Here is a 9,255-nt window from a genome sequence, read left to right as displayed (position 1 = left end):
GGAGGGAGTGTTCATGACAGGAGGGAGGCTATGTTCAGTGCAGGCTTTGCGTACAGTCGTATTACGAGACACCCGAAATAAAGGCACCACGGCTGGGAAATCCCCACCAAGTACCAAAAAGGGGAGCCTTATTTTTGGCCATTGTAGGACTTTTTTGGAAACACACCATTCCCCACCAGTGACAGAGCATAGGCTATGGTCTTTGTTAGGGAAGCAAGCCTCTGAGTGGAAGGCTCTTATGCGCGCTCAGCTCCACTGGGCAAATGGCAGGGGCGCCTATGAGAAAGCAGGGGTGTGTCCACGGCCGGCGAATTAGCTTAGCTTCGTCTTCATAAGAGGGAAAGGGCTCTCCACCCCCTCATTCGTTTGTGAGAAGCAGCGAGACATCAGCATCATGCCCGAGCCAGCAAAGTCCGCGCCCAAGAAGGGCTCCAAGAAAGCCGTCACCAAGACCGCAGGGAAAGGCGGCAAGAAACGCCGAAAGTCGAGGAAGGAGAGCTACGCCATTTACGTGTACAAAGTCCTGAAGCAGGTCCACCCCGATACCGGCATCTCCTCCAAGGCCATGGGAATCATGAACTCGTTCGTGAACGACATCTTCGAGCGTATCGCCGGAGAGTCGTCTCGCCTGGCCCACTACAACAAGCGTTCCACCATCACCTCCAGGGAGATCCAGACCGCAGTGCGCCTGCTGCTCCCCGGAGAGCTGGCCAAGCACGCAGTGTCCGAGGGCACCAAGGCCGTGACCAAGTACACCAGCTCCAAGTAAACAGCCCATTTGGAGTGCTGTAGTAACCCAAAGGCTCTTTTAAGAGCCACCCAACCTGTCAGTGAAAAAAGCAAATCCATATGTGTGTGTGTGTGTGGAGGACATGTCAAAAAGGGGGGAGAGGGAATAAATGATGCTGACATGAACAGGGTAGGAATGTGTGCATGGCAGTATAACACAGTGAGTGGGATTCCACTCGTGCTCCGATGACTGGAGCCTGTGTAACAGTATAACTTTAGGCCGAACCAGGGACCCTCTGCACACATCATCAACAACAGTCTCAGAGCAAGTGACGTCACCGATTGAAACTAGCCGTTTCACATCCCTTACACACACCTGTACAAGAGGGAGGAGGAGAGAGAAGAAGAGGCTCCAAATCTCTCTCTCTAGGCCTATATCAGGGCGGACAAGCACATGGGGCGCCAGCCTCCATAGCGCCGGCCGCACAGCCAGACACCAAGACCCACAGACACAAAGACCGGCACGAGTGAGTCACGCTGCGGAGTCAAGCGAGGAAGGACTGCGAGAAGGCCACAAGCCTATCTCTCTCTCTCTCTCTCTCTCTCTCTCTCTGACACGCTTTTGAAAGAGACACACAGACAGAGAGAGAGACTACCTAGCACAAGAAAACACACAGGCTCCAAATCCAACTAATAAACTCATACTAATAAAACATCACACACACACACACACACAAAGTGCAAGTAAGCATGTCGTTGGACAGTGTATTATTTCTCGTTTGCCTCCTGGACACATGACGAATACAACGTGAAACTAGTCTCAGCCAGGCCTCACAAGTGCATGTGTTTTAAGGTCCCCAAAAGAGCTCTCCTTTAAAACACCAAGGAGCACATCAGGGGACGCCAAACCATTTGATTCCCTTGCCAGACATCTCGGCTCACTCCACAATCAATGGTGCTCGCAATCGGATGCACTTTTAGGCCATTTAGGAGACAAATAGCACAGGAAAAGCAGTGCGCACCGCTCCACCCGACAGTCGAACGGTGAGGTTTTGAGCGAGTCGCAGCAAAATGCACGGGGCTTCTGCAGCCCACATGACTTTATTCTGAACGGACACAAGTCTGCTCGCTGGGCCGTTCGCTTTTGGGCCAAAAACGCGGCTCCGTCGGTGACTTTTGGCCCGATATTGGCGACCAGAAAACACAAGTGAAAGAGCATTTGGCCAGCCCGGAGAAGCCGAGCTGGGTGGCTTGAGTCTACATGGTTCTCATGTCGCGTTTAAGGCCAGCCCCCTGCACGGTGTGGAGCTTCAATAGCGCAGAGCAGCGTCTACAGCAAAGTACTCCTCCTCACAGACTACCGTAGTGTTGTAAGTGTGTGTGTTTACCGGACCGAACGACAGACATGGCAGAAGTCGCACCAGCACCCACCGCCGCCGCGCCGGCCAAGGCACCCAAGAAGAAGGCAGCAGCCAAGCCCAAGAAAGCGGGACCCAGCGTAGGCGAGCTCATCGTCAAGGCGGTGTCCGCCTCCAAGGAGAGGAGCGGCGTGTCCCTGGCCGCGCTCAAGAAGTCTCTGGCGGCAGGCGGCTACGACGTGGAGAAGAACAACTCCCGTGTCAAGATCGCCGTCAAGAGCCTCGTCACCAAGGGCACCCTGGTCCAGACTAAGGGCACCGGTGCTTCCGGCTCCTTCAAGCTCAACAAGAAGGCCGTCGATGCAAAGAAGCCCGCCAAGAAAGCCGCAGCCCCCAAAGCTAAGAAGGTGGCCGCCAAGAAGCCCGCCGCCGCCAAGAAGCCCAAGAAGGTAGCAGCCAAGAAGGCCGTGGCCGCAAAGAAGTCCCCCAAGAAGGCCAAGAAGCCCGCTACACCCAAAAAGGCCGCCAAGAGCCCAAAGAAGGTGAAGAAGCCCGCCGCAGCGGCCAAGAAAGCGGCCAAGAGCCCCAAGAAGGCTACCAAGGCAGCGAAGCCCAAAGCCGCCAAGCCCAAGGCGGCCAAGGCCAAGAAGGCAGCCCCCAAGAAGAAGTAAACCTATTACAAACAGTGTTCTTTCTACTCGACACATGTTGTTACCACAAAAGGCTCTTTTAAGAGCCACCCACCTCTTTCCATAAAAGCGCATGTCATTCCATTCCACCTACCTACCCGTGGTGCAAAATAAATGAAATGAATGACTTTTACGCACCACATTTTGGAGTGGCTAAATGGCTTTACATTTGTCACTCAAGAGTGCAGCACCCTCACCAGTCAACATTGTTGTGATGTGTTAGAATTGGCATGTCACATTGATCCTGATAATAATAAGCATACATACTATAGTGGGTTGGACAGCAGCCATTTGTATTATGAGCCACTCTCGAATTGATTGATACATGTTTCAGTGATTTGAGTTGTCACTTTGGCGCTCCCGCCAACGTGAAAAAGTAACAAAAGTCGGAGGGAAACAGAGTAGCCTAGCCCTCGTCACTCTGCTGCCTGCCTGCCTGCGGGCGGGTGGGTGGGGGCGGGCTTAGGGCTGACTGCCTGTCTGTCTGTCCCTCCCTCACTCCAATTGGATAAGGCCACACCGGTCCGGTGGCCAATCGATGGCTTTTGTGGCGAGGTATAAGTAAGACTCTCGAGGTGGCCAGCGGCTCATTCAGACTTTCTGTGACATACTGAAGCTACCAATATGAGCGGAAGAGGCAAAACCGGAGGCAAGGCCAGGGCGAAGGCAAAGACACGTTCATCCCGTGCCGGGCTCCAGTTCCCCGTGGGCCGTGTGCACAGGCTGCTGCGTAAAGGCAACTACGCCGAGCGTGTGGGCGCTGGCGCACCAGTGTACCTGGCCGCAGTGCTCGAGTACCTGACTGCTGAGATCCTGGAGTTGGCCGGAAACGCTGCCCGTGACAACAAGAAGACTCGTATCATCCCCCGTCACCTGCAGCTGGCAGTCCGTAACGACGAGGAGCTGAACAAACTGCTTGGCGGCGTGACCATCGCGCAGGGTGGTGTTCTGCCCAACATCCAGGCAGTGCTGCTCCCCAAGAAGACTGAGAAGGCCGTCAAAGCCAAGTAAAATCGCTGGTGAGGCTGCAACTTGACTACTCAACCCCCAAAGGCTCTTTTAAGAGCCAACCACCTAGCTCAACAAAAGCGCAAAGTGTCCTTTCTATGCCTGGCCAATTATTTGGCGTGTTAGATACACACACATATAGACGGCACCGTATCAAGTGCCCACATGAGGCCTAAATGAAGGATAACAACTAGTAGGCTAGAATGAGAGCATTATTGCGCGTCAAGTGTAACGTTGCTCGCGGCCCTAACAAAAGACCCAAGCGCGCCTCGGCGAGGGTGGGGGTTGCATTTTGGGGCGGCACGGAGAGGCCGAGCCTCCCGTCCAATGGGCGGCGGAGGAGGCCTCCGCAACGGGCCAATCAGGGCGGTGCGGAGATGGTGACCAATGAGCAGACGCCGCTGCCGGCTTTATAAACTTCACATAGGCATTTTGAGGCTATACTCCGACTGTGAAAGAAGGAAGCTAGCTAGCGCCATGGCCAGAACCAAGCAAACCGCTCGCAAATCCACCGGTGGCAAAGCACCCAGGAAGCAGCTCGCCACCAAGGCTGCGCGCAAGAGCGCCCCGGCCACCGGCGGCGTGAAGAAGCCTCACCGTTACAGGCCCGGCACCGTGGCTCTTAGAGAGATCCGTCGTTACCAGAAGTCCACTGAGCTGCTGATCCGCAAACTGCCTTTCCAGCGCCTGGTGCGAGAAATTGCCCAGGACTTTAAGACCGACCTGCGCTTCCAGAGTTCCGCAGTGATGGCCCTGCAGGAGGCAAGCGAGGCTTACCTGGTCGGCCTGTTCGAGGACACCAACCTGTGCGCCATCCACGCCAAGAGGGTGACCATCATGCCCAAGGACATCCAGCTGGCCCGTCGTATTCGCGGAGAGCGCGCATAAACGATGACCTGATCTCCAAAATCCCCCAAAGGCTCTTTTAAGAGCCACCTCCATATTTCAGTCAAAAAGGCACAATTGTTCCATTTGTACACGCCCCTTTCCCACCGTGTATGTTCCCTGTTCTCGAGTCACTACAGACCGTGGTTCGATTCCAGGCTGTATCACCACCGGCCGTGATTGTAAATAAGAGTTGGTTCTTAACTGACTTGAGTCGTTTCAATAACGCTCTCTATATGTGATTAGATGTATGCCTAGAGTAGAAGAGGGGAAAAATACACTAGCAGTAATGAGTGATAGTAATGATATAGGGCAAAAAGTGTCAAAAATGGTCACTATGTAGCTAAGAACAACTGACTTTGAAAGTGCCGCTGATGAGATGGGAAAAGTTTACCGTGGAGCACGGAGGCCATCTAGTGGTTAAACGCTGGTACTGTCAGCGTGTGAGCACGTCATAGTGGCTCCCTATTGGTATTTGATCTTCAGGCCAGCGTTTCCCAAACTCGGTCCTCGGGTCCCCAAGTGGGGCACGTTGTGTTTTTTCGATTCCAATTGCTCTTGGAATGTAACATGCTAGAGTCTGTCTATTCCTTTGTGAAAATGGCCATTCAATGATTTCTGGCCCATGTGACATTCCTCGATGGCCCCAAAAATCCATGTTTTGATCCGATCATTACAACGTTAGCTGTGTGCACCCCATAATTCATGCGACTGACTAAGCTATTGAAAGTAAAATGATATATCTCTGTCCGGCGCAAGTGAAAGGTGGTCGAAAAAAAGTAGAGTAGAGTCGTGTGTCTTTGGCGTGATTTGAAGTCGACTTCTGATGTGGGATTTAGTTCATTTTTCCAAGAAGATTTGCTGAGGAATCGAAACCCCTTGACCAAATGATACGACAAAGTAAAGGCCCTAAATACAGGCTGCCAGTTAAATGCAGCAATGACACGGCTAAAGTGTGTCATCTCAGGACAAAAGAGCAGGAATTGTCTGCTGTTGCATCTTCACTCATGAGACAGGTAATAGCGGAGCTCCGTGGTGCTGAAAAAGACAGCGCCCCTGGCCATTTGCCAAGGCCTATTTCCCGTTGGAGGGATTTTTGACATGCTATAGGCACAGTTCAGTACACCCCTCATCCTGTAATTGGTCCCAGAATCATCCACTTGATTCCCGACCACCAACCGATTGTCGGGGTGCATTGGTGTAAAATGTGGTCGTCGAGATCAAGTTCTATAGGCTACATGGGGTACTGGCATCTGTACCTTTTTTTTTTTTAGCTACCTACACCAGTAGGGGAGCTTACAGATAAAGAGTGCACTAGGCTAGAGAGAAAAGTACCATTCCGTTTTTCATAAAGTAGGTCAATGTAACTTACTCTCTTTTGATACTTGAGAAACATAGATTCACATGACGTCCAAATCTGCAAGAGACAAAAGCAGCAGAAAATCAGCAGGTGAAGAAAAGGGTTAAGTGAATATGATTTAAGAGCAGTCAAATGAAGTAATAGTGACATAGATTGTAAGAAATGAAATGTACCATGTGAACATTGCATTGTGGCTTTAGAAGAGCATGTATTTGTAGATGAATGACAGATTAGGTTTGGTGACAAAGTAACTGTATAATTTGAGGTACTCTACATGAGCATGTGTTTGCCTATTTGATGATCTGTTGTAGTTAATGTTTGATTTTGAGCACATACTTGTTGTGACAATTGCATCAGGTTGAGGGAGAAATGGTCTGTGTGGCCATTGTGAGTGGCACTTCTGATCCAGCAGGTGGTGTTAAGATCCCTCCCTATGTGGCTTTGAATGATGAGCCAGTGTTGGCAAAATGACTTGTGGTCCAGCGGGTGGCGGTGAAATGCCTCCCTATCTATATGACTTGCCCTATTCCTTTGACATTGTTCACTTGATTGGAGATGATTCCGGTCTTCTTCATGAGCACTCCTGCATGTCTTCCTTCCTGTCTTGCCATGTGGGTTCCACGGAGGTGTGTGTTTTTGTTAGATATCACTGGGCACATTCCTAACGTGGAGGTGGTTTGCATAGCTCATGTCATGTGGATATATAAAGTATTGTATTGTAAGGTATGTTAGTCTACGGACGGTCTGACATTGCTCGTCCATATATTGATGTATTCCAATTGCATTTGGGTGTATTGTGTGGAATGTTGGAACATGGTTAGATCTTACTGTGCTGTTGGAGCTAGTAACACAAGCATTTCCCGACATCTGCTAAACAGGTGTATGTATATCTCTCTAGTCACCCCCAAAACCAATTCTTTCTTTGGCCGCCTCTCCTTCCAGTTCTCTGCTGCCAATGACTGGAACGAACTACAAAAATCTCTGAAACTGGAAACACTTATCTCCCTCACTAGCTTTAAGCACCAACTGTCAGAGCAGCTCACAGATTACTGCACCTGTACATAGCCCACCTATAATTTAGGCCAAACAACTACCTCTTTCCCTACTGTATTTAATGAAATTATTTATTTTGCTCCTTTGCACCCCATTATTTTTATTTCTACTTTGCACATGTCTTCCATTGCAAATGTACCATTCCAGTGTTTTACTTGCTATATTGTATTTACTTTGCCACCATGGGCTTTTTTTGCCTTTACCTCCCTTATCTCACCTCATTTGCTCACATCGTATATAGACTTGTTTATACTGTATTATTGACTGTATGTTTGTTTTACTCCATGTGTAAGTCTGTGTCGTTGTATGTGTCGAACTGCTTTGCTTAATCTTGGCCAGGTCGCAATTGTAAATGAGAACTTGTTCTCAACTTGCCTACCTGGTGAAATAAATAAAAATAAAAATTAAAAAAAATGTGTCTATTTGATTAGGATTAGGACTTTTCCTCTATGTGTCGCACTTCCATTTCCACTTTATGTCCCCGTTAGGGAGCTGTCATTTATGCTGCAGGCTAATTACTACCAATGTCATTGTGGTCCAAGTTCAACTCCTAGCCTATAGGGTGTGGTAACAGGCCCTCTGTTATTTGTTGTTGTACTCTGCATGTGAAGTATCTGCACTGTAGCCTATAGAGGAACTAAGCCCTTGATAATAGGGGAACGCAAGCTGTTGAACACAAACTCCCAGTCCTATGATGTTGCTCTGTGAAGGAGGTTAGCTTTTCAGCATTCAATTCCTGGCAGCCTTCTTCGCCCTGGTTGATTTGTGAATGTGAGTGATTCGAGAATGTTTGGCTTGGGTATCCAAGGTGTTTGAGATTGTTGAGGACCAGTGTTCCGAGGGGCTGACTGTGACATCATAAAGCGGAATGTAGTTAGCGTGCTGTTTGAGGGATTCCAATTCAGTCCGTTGCGGCCTTCCAGGCAGTGCAGTTGTGCTTCAAGTGTGCTCTCTGTGTGATGACTTGTTGTGCCTACACGGAGTACAGCTACGAACGGACGTGACATTTGGGGTAAGCCTAAGCCTTTTCGTAACCTTAACCTATTTCTTCTAACTTGCTATGACAAAGTGCTTTGATGACACTAGCTGCATCCCAGCTAGTTGAACGCTTGTCAGTCATTCTCCTAAAAGGCAACCTCTGTTGCTCGATGTACTAAACCGAGGGCCGGCAGCCACTAAGTGCACGTAAGAGACAATTATGGCAACAATAAGTTGTAAGATGATACCTAGTCACATCTGAGATGTGAATCAACTGCACCGATTGGTCAATCGCCAGTATGTGCCCTTGGGCCTCATTTGTCCCCTTTGAAATGACCTGTTGAGATCATTCAATGCAACAGCTGAGGCTCTCTGGCCTATAAAGGATCCACCTCATACCACTATTTCCGTAATATAAGGCTATGTTATTGTTTTTTGAAAAAAGTACCATACAATATTTGCACATCCCTATCACCTCTGTACGCATAGGAAAATGATCCCTTTATTGTGTGTGTGTTGGGTGGGTGTCTGAGGAATGTTTTACTGCGTTTCAGCTTGCAGAGGTATCACCACCCTTCCCATGGCCACCTGGATCCTGTCTAGGGAAGAAAAAGAAGAATGACGTTATTACATGGCCTTCAAGAGCTACATGACTGCTGAGGTGACATTACGGACCCCTTATAGGGTTTGTGGCATTCCTTGTGTATTTGTTTCCCGTATGTTGCACTTTGTTTCTCCTTTGTACTTGTGACACTATTTGAGGTTTTAACGCCTATCTCTATTAGGTGTGACTGGCAACTGCAGTGGGTTGAATCCTACTAGTTCAGTGTTTCCCAACTCCAGGCAGGGGTAGAGTAGCCATTTTTTGTGGTAGCCCTGGAGAGGCACAGCTGATTGAAAGAGTTGAATCAGGTGCAACAACAACAACAAGTAGAACAACACCAATCAATGTGAAGAGTGGGACATCACAGTTGGGCCTTGTGTTCAACATAGCTCAGTATTTGAGTGTGTTTCCCGCGCATGTAAGTAAGTAGCTTTGATTTCTTCTTCCTCCATTGTTCCCTAGAACGAACGCCCTGCCCTCCCCTTTGCAGCAGAGGCCAGGCAAAAGCGCGCGCTTTCTGTGCCACTGGCTTCAATCAGGTCCACCAAACGCAGATAATAAGAGCACCCGAGCACCGAAAATTACGTCATT

General features: G+C 49.4%; 4 protein-coding genes across 4 annotated transcripts; all 4 read left to right on the top strand.

The window, feature by feature from the left end:
- Positions 1–394: 394 nt before the first annotated feature.
- LOC118940125 (histone H2B) lies at positions 395–769 on the top strand. The gene has a single exon (XM_036948383.1). It carries the CDS (start codon positions 395–397, stop codon positions 767–769), a length of 375 nt encoding a protein of 124 aa, XP_036804278.1.
- A 687-nt stretch (positions 770–1,456) lies between these two features.
- Positions 1,457–4,163, top strand: LOC118940410 (histone H1-like). Its single transcript, XM_036949829.1, has one exon. It carries the CDS (start codon positions 2,135–2,137, stop codon positions 2,756–2,758), a length of 624 nt encoding a protein of 207 aa, XP_036805724.1. The 5' UTR covers positions 1,457–2,134; the 3' UTR covers positions 2,759–4,163.
- LOC118940124 (histone H2A) lies at positions 3,401–3,787 on the top strand. Its single transcript, XM_036948381.1, has one exon. The coding sequence runs from the start codon at positions 3,401–3,403 to the stop codon at positions 3,785–3,787; it is 387 nt and encodes a 128-aa protein (XP_036804276.1).
- LOC118940413 (histone H3-like) lies at positions 4,150–4,693 on the top strand. Its single transcript, XM_036949832.1, has one exon. The coding sequence runs from the start codon at positions 4,172–4,174 to the stop codon at positions 4,670–4,672; it is 501 nt and encodes a 166-aa protein (XP_036805727.1). The 5' UTR covers positions 4,150–4,171; the 3' UTR covers positions 4,673–4,693.
- Positions 4,694–9,255: the final 4,562 nt, after the last annotated feature.

Source organism: Oncorhynchus mykiss, chromosome 17 (assembly GCF_013265735.2).
Source record: "Oncorhynchus mykiss isolate Arlee chromosome 17, USDA_OmykA_1.1, whole genome shotgun sequence".
Lineage (NCBI taxonomy): Eukaryota > Metazoa > Chordata > Actinopteri > Salmoniformes > Salmonidae > Oncorhynchus > Oncorhynchus mykiss.
This window is presented reverse-complemented; position numbering and strand designations above follow the sequence as displayed.

Coding starts and splice junctions, on each gene's coding strand:
- LOC118940410 (XM_036949829.1), top strand. CDS start 2,135: ATGGCAGAAGTCGCACCAGCACCCACCGCCGCCGCGCCGGCCAAGGCA.
- LOC118940124 (XM_036948381.1), top strand. CDS start 3,401: ATGAGCGGAAGAGGCAAAACCGGAGGCAAGGCCAGGGCGAAGGCAAAG.
- LOC118940413 (XM_036949832.1), top strand. CDS start 4,172: ATGAGCAGACGCCGCTGCCGGCTTTATAAACTTCACATAGGCATTTTG.
- LOC118940125 (XM_036948383.1), top strand. CDS start 395: ATGCCCGAGCCAGCAAAGTCCGCGCCCAAGAAGGGCTCCAAGAAAGCC.